At 55.2% G+C, this 14,814-nt stretch overlaps 1 protein-coding gene across 1 annotated transcript; it reads left to right on the top strand.

Moving 5' to 3' along the window:
- Positions 1-1,491: 1,491 nt before the first annotated feature.
- On the top strand, positions 1,492-14,606 carry Fscn1 (fascin actin-bundling protein 1). The gene is given in 5 exon segments (NM_001100806.2): positions 1,492-2,403; positions 10,801-10,957; positions 11,097-11,218; positions 11,445-11,612; positions 13,308-14,606. Coding segments are annotated over 5 exon segments (1,482 nt in total). The 5' UTR covers positions 1,492-1,571; the 3' UTR covers positions 13,511-14,606.
- The last annotated feature ends 208 nt before the right edge of the window (positions 14,607-14,814 follow it).

Below are 14,814 nucleotides of genomic sequence, written 5' to 3'. Positions count from 1 at the left end.
GAACAGAGTACCGGATTGCAGGGCATCCCTCAGTATAGGGTTTTGGGTGTTAATGCCTCCAGTCTTCTGACCAGGTCCCCCAAGGCTGGTCTTAAACTCAAAGACCCTGCCCTGTCTCTCAAGTTCTGGGATTACAAGTTTGACTCCCTGTGCCCAGGAGTATGTGTCTTTACTGCAGAGTGGGAAGAGCTCAGAGAGCCCCTGTGATCTGTGCAAAGTCCCACAGCGGGAGAGGACGGCTAGCTATCAACCTCCTTCTTGCTGACCTTTTCTGTGACCTCTAAGGGAGGAACTTGATTTCTCAGAAAGGATGCTAAAGGCTTGTCAGAGCTGACCTTTGATGATAGGGAAGGCACGGCGTCTACCCTTCCTCTTGCCTGGGACAGGGATCTATTTGGACTCGGATCACCCTAAGGACTGGTCAACTTCAGTACCCTGCCCAGCCTGTGGCTGGGAAGGGCCAGGGCCCAGATCTTGTGGGCAGCCTGTGGTAGGGCCAGCATTCAGGGGCCTGCCTGGCATGTGGGGAATGTCGTAGGAGAAGTCTCAGCCTTCCAGAAACTCAAAGGGAAGTGTTCTCATATGGGGTGGTGGGAGGTGGTGTTTGTGGGATGTCCCTCTGGTGTGGAACCCTGAGGGGCTGCCGTTAAGAGTTACACTGGGGCTGACCGGCTTTTCTGATGTCTTCATAAACAAAGACCGCTGTTCCTGCCTTACCTACCCTACTTCCTGGTAGACCAGTACCCCAGTGCTTGAGCTTCACCACAGTGGGGTCTTTTGTTGGTCACTGACTTGGGCCACAATCACCACAATTTATTTAGAGTCAGCACGGTGGCTGTACTCTATGCTGGCCCTGGGATACAAATCTCAGTTTCTGCTCAGGAGGCCCAGGGTACAAGGCCTTTGAGAAACGCTAAGGCAGGCAGGGCAGGTAGGGCTCTTTATGCGCCTTTCTAGAGCTTAACTTAACCTCTTTTCTACCCCAGACCCCTCTGTTTCCGGCCGGTATCTTCTGGTGTCTCTGGCCTCTTCAAGGAACAGCTCTAAGGCTGGTACACCCTGGACCTTCCCTCCATCCCGGACAGACCATTACCTTAAACCTGGTCCTTCCCAACGACTGGGCTTGGGGGTAGGGGTGCTCCAGAATGGCCTCAGAGAGCAGGAAAAATTTGGGGATCAGCCAACTACTGCAGAACGACCGTGGAGGAAGAGTTAAATGGACTAGCAAACACGAACAGGCCAGAGGCAGAAGGATTGCTATGAGTTCGAGTCCAGCTTGAGCCACACATATACTTCAAGCCTAGTCTGGGTTGTAGAGTGAGACCCCCGTCTTAAACCCCGGAAAAACCCGCAGGGGAATCGCAGGGGCCCGGGACCGCGCTTCAGAGCCCCCTCCCCTGGCAGTCCCGGGGAGGGGCGTGGCCTAGCACGGTGACGTCACCTGCCTATAAAACCCATGGCGCCGCCGGGCTGGCTTTGTGGAGAGCTGCAGCGGACTAAGCGGTGCTGAACAAAGGAGGTCCGGAACAGCCACCCAAGCTCCCCGGGCTACCGGGCCGCCCTCCGCCACCATGACCGCCAACGGCACGGCCGAGGCTGTGCAGATCCAGTTCGGGCTCATCAGCTGCGGCAACAAGTACCTGACAGCCGAGGCGTTCGGGTTCAAGGTGAACGCATCCGCTAGTAGCTTGAAGAAGAAGCAGATCTGGACGCTGGAGCAACCTCCCGATGAGGCGGGCAGCGCGGCCGTGTGTCTGCGCAGCCACCTGGGTCGCTACCTGGCCGCCGACAAGGACGGCAATGTGACCTGCGAGCGCGAGGTACCTGACGGCGACTGCCGCTTCCTCGTCGTGGCACACGACGACGGCCGCTGGTCGCTGCAGTCCGAGGCGCACCGGCGCTACTTCGGCGGCACCGAGGACCGCCTGTCCTGCTTCGCGCAGAGCGTGTCGCCGGCCGAGAAGTGGAGCGTGCACATCGCCATGCACCCGCAGGTCAACATCTACAGCGTCACCCGCAAGCGCTACGCTCATCTGAGCGCGCGACCGGCCGACGAGATCGCGGTAGACCGCGACGTGCCTTGGGGCGTCGACTCGCTCATCACCTTGGCCTTCCAGGACCAGCGCTACAGCGTGCAGACGTCGGACCACCGCTTCCTGCGCCACGACGGGCGCCTTGTGGCGCGGCCTGAGCCCGCCACGGGCTTCACACTGGAGTTCCGCTCCGGCAAGGTGGCCTTTCGCGACTGCGAAGGTCGCTACCTGGCTCCGTCCGGGCCCAGCGGCACCCTCAAGGCTGGCAAGGCCACCAAGGTGGGCAAAGATGAGCTCTTCGCCCTGGAACAGAGCTGCGCTCAGGTGGTGCTGCAGGCAGCCAACGAGAGGAACGTGTCCACGCGCCAGGGTGAGCTGGGGACATGTCCCCTCCCTTGGGTCCCGACCCAGTGCACAAAAGCACCTCTGCACTCCTGCATCCTTCTGTTTCCTCGTCTCCTCCTGGGCTCCCTTTAGGCGCACGGGCCTCCAGGCTTAAAAGACCTGATCCTGGAACTCGCTATATAGACGGGGCTGGCCCAGAACTCGCAGAAATCTTCCTGTCTCTTGTGCTGGGATTAAAGGCATGTACCACCCCTCTGTCCCGGACGTGGGTTTCTTCTCCTGGGAGGAGGAGGTAACATGGGGAGGGAGAACGGCCTAGCACATCCTAAAGGAATACTGTTCACGTCCCCAGCCCATGGCTGGGGGCGTGGAGCTCTCTAGACCTAGCTTAGACCTTCTCTGTTTCCTCTTCCTTCCCAGTCTGAGCCGTCCCCATTCATGAGCTGATCCTCTAGGATAGGCTGTCCCAGGTCTTGGAGAGGAAGGGTCCCCCCACCCCCACCCCCTTGTTCATTTCCTCGTGCGTCCTCTTCCGTTTCGCGGGCCTTTGGCTAGAGGGCCAGGGGACAGTCACCCCTGCCCTCCCCGCCTTAACTGGCGTGATAGAAGAGATTGGAGGGGTTTTTGATCCCGGCGGGGTGTGCCGGGCGCGGTCGGTCCTGCGACTGGTGGGGGGGGGTGTTGTCCGCAGGGGCTTCCCCTCCCCCACTCCACCTCCCCTCACTAAGGCCAGGCGCTCCCGGCCGCGGCCTTTGTGAGCAGGGGGGCGGGTCGCCACGGCTGGGCCCTCCCTCGTCCCCTTTGTCCTGCTAAGGCTCTGCAGATGGGAAAACCAGATGCGGCGGAGCTGGGGGAGGGGATCGACTTAGGCGGGTCCCTCTGCGGAAGAGCCACCCCCAACCCTCCAGGCGTTGTCCCTGGTCCAGGGTTCAGTGAGGAGGCGCGGAGTGAAGCCGCCTGGCTCTTCCTTCGCACCCCGGCTGGCAGGCGGCGTGGCGCGGGTGGCTGCGCGCCAGGCACCCTCCCTGCCCTCCCGTGCACGCCTTGCGGTCCGGCACTCGGCAAAGTGGCCCTCCAAAAGCCTCTACCCTCGAATGAACCGGTCCCCACGGCCTCTCTGACTGGGAACAATCGTTTGCAACTCTATCTGTCCCTATCCAGGGCCTCCTGCAGGTTGGCAGGCCATTTCCGACCGGCATGGGCATGGCGCAAGTAGGCGCCTCCTTTCTGGCTACCCCTACTTTCCAAAGGGTCTTTGGTGCCTGCTGGCAGGGGCTTGTGAGATTTCCCTTCCTTGGTTGGGAAATTGAACCCCAGGTTTTGGAGAGAGCTGGATGGGAGCCAGTCTGTGGAGAGGAAGACCCCCTCCCCCAATGCAGAGAGTAAAGCCTTGGGTGGGGCCTACTGAGTTTGGTTGAATTAACGCTCAGAAAGGTGCAACCATTTGCTTACTGTTACACAGCAACGTGCTGAACTGGGTGTACTTGATTCCAGAATGTTCTCTCATTTTACACACACACACACACACACACACACACGCCAATGAACCATAGCTTCTCTTGTTTCACAGTGCTGGGTGAGGGGGTCAGAGTTCCCACCTGTTTAGCAAACACTGATATACAAGGATCAGTAAAGGTCTCTTGGGAATGCGATTGGTATGCAAAGCAAAAGATTGGGGGTACAGGATCGGGGTAGTGGATTATAAGGATCTGGGATCCTTTCTGAGGACCCAGGAGAGTGAATAGAAATTAGCGTGCACCAAGTTTAAGGACTGGTCTTGGAGGCCGGGGGGGGGGGGGGGTCACAGCAAAGGCCGGGAGGCAGGGAGGAGCATATCTAGGAGGAAGATTGGGATTTGGGACGGAGGGGATGCCGGGAACTCTCAAGCCCAGAGAGACCAGCTCTCTGCCTACCGAGCTGTGTCCAAGGCTTGTGCCCTGGGGGAGGTTAGGCAAGGCACAGGTGAGTTAGGCCCCTGGGGCCTGGAAGGAGCTAGAAGGTGTGTTTTGCGAGCCTGGACAGGTACCCTTCTCTGAGGGTGCCATGATGGTGCATGATTCACACTGATGCGGCAGGAGGAGGCGAAAATCTAAGGAGTTGAAGGGATGAGAATCTGAAGGGAACTTGGGGTCACAGTTAGACCTCTTCTGCCCTCATATGTCCGGGTCTAAGTCTAATTTCCCTGTCAGCCAACTCCTCCCCGGGCTTTTTGAGGGTGAGCGGCTGGGTGGGTGTGCCGGGGAGGCCATTTTGGGCAGGCCTGCGTGGCAGGGAGGCGGGGCTGGGCTTCGGGAAACACGTGTTGAGAACTGCTAGCCCGGAATAGGGGGAGGGAAGGCACAATCTGGGGTTGTGAATCATCCATGCAGATTTGCCGCTTCCTGCTCCCTGGCCTCAGTTTCCCCATCTGTAAAACAGAGGTACTTTGAGCCAGGCTCTGTTCCTGGGAGGTGGCGATCCCACGGGAGCAGGATTGGGGGGGAGGGTCTTTTGCTCCTTGCTCCTCTTGACCCTCCTAAGCCCCTGCTGGCTCAAGAAGACCCCGTGCTGTGTCCGCCCATCCTGGTTTACATGTTGGGTTCTGATCCCCGAGTATGCTTTCAAAGGATTTTGTCCACATCACTTCTAGGGTGGCTGGCTGAAGAGTGAGTGACGGGTGAGGCTGGACTTTGTAGACTATCTGACAGCTTCCCTCTTGGGGCAAGGAATGGCTTGGTTTTGAGCACTGTATGAACTAAGCCACCTTCTGGTTTGTGGGGATTGCTTATTTAGAACAATGCAAAGGAATCTGGCAAACAGCTAAGCCCAGGAAGGGGGTTGTGGGTTGGAGGACCCACTGAGTCACCACAGAGACGCCTAGGAAGCTGGAGGACAGCCACGCCCCCTCCGTGGGCTCCTAGGAGCCTGTGACTCAGGTTTTCTGTGCTGCTGCTGAAAAAAAAAATCCCACAGAAAATCTGTTACCATAGCAACGCAGCTCCAATGTGATTCCAAGGCCAAGTGGGGCCTTTCCCCCTGGCTGAGCCTTAGAGGGCCCATTCAGGAAGGGGGCTAACATCCCTTTCCTGCTGAGGTGGGAGGGCCCAGCATCTCCTCGGCAACAGGCCCTCAAGTCCTTTCACGGTTCCAACAGAACTGAGAGGTGATCCTTTTTGGCAAGGGAGGGAAACTGAGGCAAAGAGCAGAGAAGGCATTCACCTAAGGGTGTATGGAGTCCACGTTTGGTGCCTCGATGGCTTCTTTATCAAAAAGTAGATGCACCAGGCCCCTTTGTTCCCAGTACCTGGAGATGAGACCCAGATGGTGGCCTGGGTGAGGCCCTTTCTGTCCTCCGTCTGGGTGTCTCATTTTTCAGAGGGTACTGGGAGGGTGAAGGTTGGTTTATGTCCACAACACTGCGCTGTCTTGAACTCAGTGCCCCTGACGTCTTGGGCCTGGGCCTCCCCTTTGTTTTTTTGTTTTTTTTTTTTTTTTTTTTTTTTTTGGAGCTGGGGACCGAACCCAGGGCCTTGCGCATGCTAGGCAAGCGCTCTACCACTGAGCTAAATCCCCAATCCCTGGGCCTCCCCTTTGTATGAGGGAAGCTGGCATGCTGGACGCCCTGACTCTTTTACCCCGCCCACCTTATTTTTAGTTTCTGTCTTGTAGCCCATCTGGCTTCCAACTCTCCAGTCTCCTGCCTCAGTCTCCAGGGTACTGGGGATGCCAGGCCACTTATGATTGGCTTCTGGCCTCCTCTTGATGGTCTTCCTTGGATGCTGGAGTGGCTGGGAGGGGCTTTTCTTTTCTTTTTTTTTTCAGACAGTGTTTCTCTGTGTAGCCCTGGCTGTCCAGGAACTCCCTATGTAGACCAGGCTGGTCTCCAGTGCTGGGATTAAAAGCCTGTGCCACTGTCTCTTAGTGACGCTTTTCTTTTATTTGTGGGAATGTGGGGATAAAACCTGAGGCCTTGTGCAGGACAGGCTGAGAGACTCTACCACTGAGCCACACCCCAGCCCTCACTGGGGGATCCTAGGCTGGGGCTCTACCACTGAGCCACGCCCCAGCCCCTCACTGGGGGATTCTAGGCAGGGGCTCTACCACTGAGCCACGCCCCAGCCCCTCACTGGGGGATTCTAGGCAGGGGCTCTACCACTGAGCCACACCCCAGCCCCTCACTGGGGGATTCTAGGCAGGGGCTCTGCCACTGAGCCACGCCCCCAGCCCCTCCCTGGGGGATTCTAGGCAGGGGCTCTACCACTGAGCCACGCCCCCAGCCCCTCATTGGGGGATTCTAGGCAAGTGCTCAATCACTGAACCACACCCCCAGAACCAATTCCCCCCCCCCCCCCCCCCCAGCTAGGGACCAAACCCAGGGCCTTGCGCTTCCTAGGCAAGCGGTCTACCACTGAGCTAAATCCCCAACTCTTTCTTTTTTTAAATACATTTTTAATCTAATTACCTTTATCAGTTTGAGTGTGTGTGTGAGTGTGTGTGTGTGTGTGTGTGTGTGTGTGTGTGTGCACGCACACAGGCATAGCCCCCAATACCCACAAGATGCTCAGAGGAGAACTTGTGGGAATCCTTTTTTCTCCTTCAGACATTTGAGGACACACTGTGGTCCCGATGCTGGCGTTTCCCTGACTGCTCCATTACCCTCTGTGGGCACGATTGGATCAGGTGGGGTCACTTAGTCTCTCCAGCCCCGGGTGTGGCTATTCCGCCCAGTATCCTGTGCTGACTCAGCTGTCCCTGCGCTCAGTTACAGGCTGGCAGAGGGGACAGCGGGGGACACCTGCATATATGTGGCCAACTGTCCTCTTGATGTTTAGTCATCTCAAGTGTGGGCCAGGGACAGGAGAGCCAGTTTCTGCCTGAGAAGGTTGGGCAGACCCCAGCCCAGAGCTGTGGCCTTGGAGTGGCGGTCTAGCCTGGGATAGCCTTCCCATCTTCCTCTGTGCTTCCTGGTAGGGACTGGGTCAGGGTGCTGGGGACCCTAGAAGGGGAATGCTGAGACATGGCCAGGCTTCTGTCCATCCCCTTGGTCTTGCTGGGTGACCTTGGGCTAAGGCCTGGCATCATTTTCTCTGAGGTAGAGTAAACGACTCAGTTGGGTTAGGGTGGCACTGGCACACTCTTGGGTGGAGAGTCAACTACAGATGGGTTCCTAGGGGCAAGGTTGAAGGTGGCATCTACCATCCCCTGCTAGGTTCTGCTTCCTAAGGACAACTGTGAGATCAGTAGTGTATACTGTGTCCATGCCGAGGACATTCTTGCAGAGTCCAGGCCCCTTGAAACAAAGAGTTTATCTGGTTAGGAACCAAGGTCCCACTCCTCGGTGGGATCAAAGCCACTATGCAAAGCAGGGCCACAGAGCAGGCCTGGGGAAAGACACCTTACTGGGGCTCAGCGAGGTCATGTGACAGGGAAACCATGTTGTGTTACTAGTGTTGTGTTACTATGTAGCAACATACATAATTGTGTTACTAAGTTAGCAAGCCATGCTAGGGCACAAACCTGTCATTCCAGCACTTGGGAGGCAGAGGCAGGTGGATCTCTTGAGTTCAAAGGTGGCTCGGGATACACAGTGAGACCCTGTGTTATGAGCACTGGCTCTAGAGGTTCTGAGTTCAATTCCCAGCCACCACATGATGCCTCACACCCATCTGTTAATGGGATTCAATGGCCTCTTCTGGTGTGTCTGAGAAGGACCGTGTACTGAGAAGGACCATGTACTCGCATATGTGAAATAAATAAATCTTAAAAAAACAAAAACAAGAAAATGAAAAGAAGGGAGGGTCAGATGTTTTTTGTTTGTTTTGATTTTGGTGTGGTGCAACCCCACCCCCCTTTTTTCTTTTTGGCTTTTTTTTTTTTTTTTTTTTCAGAGCTGGGGATCGAACCCAGGGCCTTGCGCTTCCTAGGCAAGCACTCTACCACTGAGCTAAATCCCCAACCCCTCTTTTTACAGGACAGGCTGGCCTTGAACTCAGAGTTCCGCTCTGGAACACTTGTTTTTGCACAGGCCCAGCACTCACATGGTGGCTCCCAACAGTTCCAGATCTGACCTCTGAGGGCACTGGGCACATATGTGTGTGCACATGCATACACACAGGCCAAGGCTCACACATAACATAAAATACAAGCAGTCTTTCCAAAAATTAGAGAAAATAAATGAGAGAGGGAAAGAAGGAGAGAGACCCCAATGTTTGGACATGGCCACCACATGCAGGGAAATGCTGGAAGGTTTGGTAAACATTCCGTGTTTGTGGCTAGTGGGGGCAGGGATAAAGTATGACTTCATTCTTGTGATTTTTGAGTTTTCTAAAGAAACATGTGGCGTGCATGTCTGTGTGTGTGTGTGTGTGTGTGTGTGTGTGTGTGTGTGTGTGTGTGTGTGTTTGGTACAAGGGGTAGAATTCAGGGCCTTCTATGCCAGGCAAATACTTTATACTGAGTTATATTTCGAACCCCCTTTCTCTTTTATTTTATATATAGCTCTGGCTGGCCTAGAACTCATTATGTGGACTAAGGTGACCTCAGACTCACCCAAACTCAAATGACATTCACCTGCCTCTGCCTCCGGAGTGCTAGAGATAAAGTCATGAACTACCACGCCTACCTTCTCTTTAAAAATATGTCACTGCTTTTGTTTTTAATTTTGTCTGTGGAGGAGGGTGGTACCCACATGCAGTGGTGCCAGTTTGGAGGTCCTGCCCCCATTCGTTGGTCCTAGGGATCGAACTCAGGTTATCAGGTTTGGCAGCCGGTGCCTTTGCCCCATGAGCCATCTGGATGGCCTGCAACACTTTGTCCATCTGTCTGTCTGTCTCTGTGTGTGTGTGAGTCTGTATCTGTGTGTGTGGGGGGGGGGTGGGGTCTCATATATCACAGGCTGGCTTTGAACTTATGATCTTCCTGCCTCTGGTAACCAAGAACTGGGATTGCAGGCTCACCCCACCACACCCTTTTACACAGTTCTGGGATGGACCCCAGGATCCTGCGTGTTCTACAAGCGCTCTACCAACTGAATTACAGCCACGGCTCTATTTTATTTTATTATCTTTCGGGATGGGGCCCTACTCATCGCCGAGGTTAACGTCAGCCTCCGGAGTGCTGGGATGATGGGCGTGGGTCGCCGTGCCTGGCTCCTACTTGGTTCTTTGGCTTTCACACATGCCCACTACAGGAAGCAGGTAACGAAGCCCCTTTTACCAGCATCCGCCACGTGACATTCTGCAGAACCAGCTCCATCTGTGTGTTTATTCAATGGTTTTGGTTGTATTTAAAGCAAATTCCTGACACTGGAGTGTCTTATCCGGAAACGCCTCTGTAACTACAAAACCAGGCCATTCCTTACATAACGGCAGCGTTGCCGAACTGCAACCAATCTTTAAGACCCAATCCAGGACCACGGGAGAGTTCTCCTGCTTGGCCTTAGAACATCCTTGTGGGTGGTTCATTTTGAAGTTTGAAGGCTTCCTTCCTCCCCTGCTCCCCTTCCTCCTTGTCATTTTGGGCACTAGAGTTTAAAGAAATCCACCACTGAGCTAAATCCCCAGATTTTTTTGTAAGAGTCTTATATAGCCCGCGGTGGCCTTGAACTTGTGGCAGTCCTCCTGCTGGGCACATCCTGTTTTTATTGTCTATGTGTACACCTCTAATGTGGAAGTCAAAGATCAATATCATATGTGTGGTCTTCGGTCATTCTACATACTTTTGGGGGGGGGCAGGGATGGAGTCTAGCTGGGTTGCGGTGACATGGGCTTCTTATCCAGCATTAAAGCAGAGGTAGGTGGCTCTCTGAATTCCGGGACAGCCAGGGTTACACCGGAAACCCTGTCTCAAAAAACAAAAAACACAGAAAGAAAGGAAAAGAAGTGAAGTCTCCCTATGTAGCCCTGAGTGGCCTAGAACTCACTATGTAGACCACGCTGGCCTTGAACTCACAACAAAGATCCTACCTGCCTTTGCCTCCTGAGCGTCCACTCTCTCCTTTGAGACAAAAATTGCTCAGTGGCCTGAATTCAGTGACCTAAGCTGGCTGGTCACTGAGCTCCAGGCCTCCCTTTGTTTTGGCTCCCCTGTGCCTGGCTTTTACCTGATTCCTAGCAATCTGAATTTAATAGTTTATGGCCGAGTCATCTCTTCAATGTCTTCAATGCCCCGTTCCCCCCCCCCTTTTTTTTTCTTTTGAGACAGAGTCTTACTTGGTAGCCTGGGGGCCCCAGAACTCAGAGTTAGCCTGTCCTTTCAGTCTCCCGAGGGGTGAGATCCTGGCTAGCTTTGGCTACTGACCTGCTAGCCTGGTCCTGCCCACTGCTCAGGATTACCACTGAGGGATCTAAGCCACACTCCAGGAAGCCCACTGCCCTGTGGTATTTTAGAATATGGCTGAGACAAGGGTCATGCAGTGGCCTGACTGCCTTGGGTCTCTCCACAGGAATGGACCTGTCAGCCAATCAGGATGAAGAGACGGATCAGGAGACCTTCCAGCTGGAGATTGACCGGGACACAAGAAAGTGTGCCTTCCGCACCCACACGGGCAAGTACTGGACGCTGACAGCGACTGGAGGTGTGCAGTCCACTGCATCCACTAAGTGAGTGACACCCTGCACCTACCCCCACCCTTCCCCCCACCACACCCACCCCACCCCCGTCACCTGGCCCTTCTCTCCCCTTGGGACTGGGCAGCCTGCTTGACGCCCCCACATTGCCCTCCTCTCTGCTCTTCCTCAGGAATGCCAGCTGCTACTTTGACATTGAGTGGTGTGAGCGGCGGATCACTCTGAGAGCGTCCAACGGCAAGTTTGTGACCGCCAAGAAAAACGGCCAACTGGCTGCCACTGTGGAGACAGCAGGTAGCCACATGGGGCACGCAGCCCAAGCCTGTTTCCCTAGTGCCCTAGAGGGTCAGTTATCCTGCGGTCAGCCATCAGGCCCACCTGAACCTCTCTGTGTGTGCAGGGCATCCCCGTGAGCTGGCAGCTTGTGACCCTTAGCTTCTTGGTATCCCTCTCTGAGCCACACCTTGGCTGGCCTAGCCTTGTTGCTGTAAAGCTCAACGGCCCCTTTTCCCTGTGACAGGGGACTCGGAACTCTTCCTCATGAAGCTGATTAACCGCCCCATCATCGTGTTCCGTGGGGAGCACGGGTTCATTGGCTGCCGCAAGGTCACGGGCACCCTGGACGCCAATCGCTCCAGTTACGACGTCTTTCAGCTGGAGTTCAATGATGGCGCCTACAACATCAAAGGTAGGTTCACTGGGTGGGGATGCTCGCGTCATCAGCAGAGGACCGGTGTCCTACGGTCGGCCACTCCTCCCCGGGTAGACCCTTCCCCGCTTGTCTACAGAGAGAACGTTCCCATCCGTCCCGGGCAGACAGAAAGAAGGTGGGGAGAGTGAGTGGGCGTGGCTCCAATCTGAGAAGATGAGGCAGGAGAATTACCTTTTTTTTTTTTTTTTTTTTTTTTTCCTTTTTGGTGTTGAGGACGAACCTAGGGCTTGTTAGGAAACGTTTTACCACTGAGTTTAATCCCCATCCCCAAGAATTATCTCAAAAAAAAAAAAAAAAGAAAGGAAGAAAGAAAGAAAGAAAGAAAGAAAGAAACAAAGAGAAAAGAGAGAAAGAGAGAAAGAGAGGGGAAAAAAGAACAAAAGAAATGACAAGAGTGGGGTTGGGGATTTAGCTCAGTGGTAGAGCGCTTGCCTAGGAAGCGCAAGGCCCTGGGTTCGGTCCCCAGCTCCGAAAAAAAGAACAAAAAAAAAAAAAAAAGAAAAAAAAAAGAAATGACAAGAGAAGATGGAGCCTGGGGGTGGCACACGCCTTTGGTCCCAGCACTCAGGAGGCAGAGGCGGTGGAGCTCTGAGTTCTCCGCCAGCCTGGTCTACAGAGCGAGTTCTAAAATAGAGCTATGCAGAGAAACCTTGTCTCAAAAACAAACAAGCGAAAAGGGGCGGGGGGAGGGGGAAGGAAGATGGACGATAAGTATGTTACTTCTTGGCTATGAGACCAAAACCAGTGAGAGTTCAACAACCATCCAGCCGTGTCAAGTCAGAATCAGTGCCCTGTGCTATGTGTGGCCTTTCTTACAGTGCTGAGGATTGAATTCAGAGCCAGCCCCCAGCCCCTCACTGGTGGATTCTAGGCAGGGGCTCTACCACTGAGCCACACCCCAGCCCCTCACTGGGGGATTCTAGGCAGGGGCTCTACCACTGAGCCACACCCCAGCCCCTCACTGGGGGATTGTAGGCAGGGGCTCCACCACTGAGCCACACCCCAGCCCCTCACTGGAGGATTCTAGGCAGGGGCTCTACCACTGAGCCACACCCCAGCCCCTCACTGGGGGATTCTAGGCAGGGGCTCTACCACTGAGCCACACCCCAGCCCCTCACTGGGGGATTCTAGGCAGGGGCTCCACCACTGAGCCACACCCCAGCCCCTCACTGGGGGATTCTAGGCAGGGGCTCTACCACTGAGCCACACCCCCAGCCTCTCACTGGGGAAATCCTACGCAGGGGCTCTACCACTGAGTTACGTCCCTAGCCCCTCACTGGGGGATTCTAGACAGATGCTCTACTGCTGATATATATCCCTCTTTTTGTTTGTTTTATTGTGTCCCTAGCTGTCCTAGAACTTGCTTTAGAGACCAGAAATGTACCTGTCTCCACCTCCCAAATGTTGGATTTAAAGGCATGTACCACCATGCCCAGCCCTCTTACATTTTGTAGTTTGAGATGACATGTCAGTAAATTTCCCAGGATGGCTCTGAATCTAGGTAATCCTCCTGCCTCAGTTTCTTGAGCATTTGGATTACAGGACTGGGCCCCACATCCAGCTGAGCCCACTCCCGTTGTGGAAGCCTGACAGTGGCAGGGAGTGTTAATCCTTTGGGGGACTGACAGAGTTGGGTGGGAGCAGAGCTTGACGTGTAGTCTCCTTCCCCAGACTCCACGGGCAAGTACTGGACGGTGGGTAGCGACTCCTCGGTCACCAGCAGCAGCGACACCCCCGTGGATTTCTTCCTTGAGTTCTGTGACTACAATAAGGTGGCTCTCAAGGTGGGCGGTCGCTACCTGAAGGGGGACCACGCCGGGGTCCTGAAGGCCTGCGCGGAGACTATCGACCCCGCCACACTCTGGGAGTACTAGGGCCACCTGCCCTCTGCAGGCCGCTGTCCAGTCCCTCCTGTTATCCTTACTCACCGAGTGGCCCTGCAGCAGGTGGCAAGCCCTTGCCTTTCAAACTGGAAACCCGAGAGAAAGCGGTGCCCTTGCCCGTCGCCCTCTGTGGACCCCTTCTCCCTAACTCTCTGCTCCCCATGGGTCGGTGGCTGCAGACTGTCCCCGGGAGGGACTCTGGTTCCCTCTGTACCCTTCTTTTCATGGGGCACTCTGGCACCTTTCTTCTGACCTCAGTCAACTCTGAGCCTTATTTCCCCCAGGAAGTGGCCTAGGAGAAGCTACAGGGCCTAGGGAGCTGCCCTGAGCTTGTAACTGGAAGAACCCCACCCCCAACCCCCACCCTCACCTCTCTGGTGCACCTACTCTGGCCCCAGCATCTGGAGGCGAGCCTTTGGGAGGGACTAAGGCCCGCATGGTCTGCCTTGCCCCAAGTGTTTTTCTGGATCATGGCTGGAAGTCAGTCCCATCCTGCAGCATTCAGGCCTGGCTCTTAGACTCAAAGCTAGCTAGGTGACACTGCCAGGTTGCTTCTGCGTATTCTGGAGGGGGCGGGGCTCTCCACATCGTGAGGGGGCGGGGCTCTCCCCGCCTCATTCCCTTTCCCCTGGCCTGACTGGAAGCAGAAAAATGACCAAATCAGTATTTTTTTTTTTTTTAAGGAAATGTTACTGTTGAAAGGGCCCTAGGCAAGCCTGCCCTATTGGTTGTAGCCGTGAGTGGTCTTGGGGGGAGATGCTTGGCACCTCTCCCTGCCTCCCCAGAGGGTTCCTTCCCTCCCTCCCTCCTGCCTGTCCACCCAGCCCTGGCTCTGTGATTGGTGCTCCCCGTCTTCCCAGACACCTCGGGGCTCCTGGGCGGGAGAAAGCCAGATGTGTCCCTCCCTGGGAGCCCTGCAGTAAACCTCAGGGGGCCCTTTCCCAGATACCCCATTCCACCGACTCCCCCACACCATGCATCTCACTCTGGGTGTCTCTGTCTTTTATTTTTTGTAACTGTCATTTGTATAACTCTGAAAACCCATGATAGTAGCTTTGAACTGGAAAATAAAGTAACACCAAGTCTGCGGCCCGTGTGTGTCTCACAGCGGAAGCAGAGGAAGAGGACAAGGGTAGCGGGCAGAGGGCCAGCTGGGAGAGAGGCGGGGAGAGAGGCGGTGCTGATTGGCGGGCTCTTGTTTGGACTCGGACCCTAGTGGCGCCGGCATACGATAGTAGCTCTGGGCTGAGAGATGTGTAACACAGGGTTCCTGAGTCTTTCAAGCTGGGCAGGCT

This window comes from Rattus norvegicus, chromosome 12 (assembly GCF_021556685.1).
Source record: "Rattus norvegicus strain SHRSP/BbbUtx chromosome 12, alternate assembly SHRSP_T2T, whole genome shotgun sequence".
Classification (NCBI taxonomy): domain Eukaryota; kingdom Metazoa; phylum Chordata; class Mammalia; order Rodentia; family Muridae; genus Rattus; species Rattus norvegicus.
Note: the sequence above shows the minus strand (reverse complement) of the source record. Positions and strands in the feature narration are given on the sequence as shown.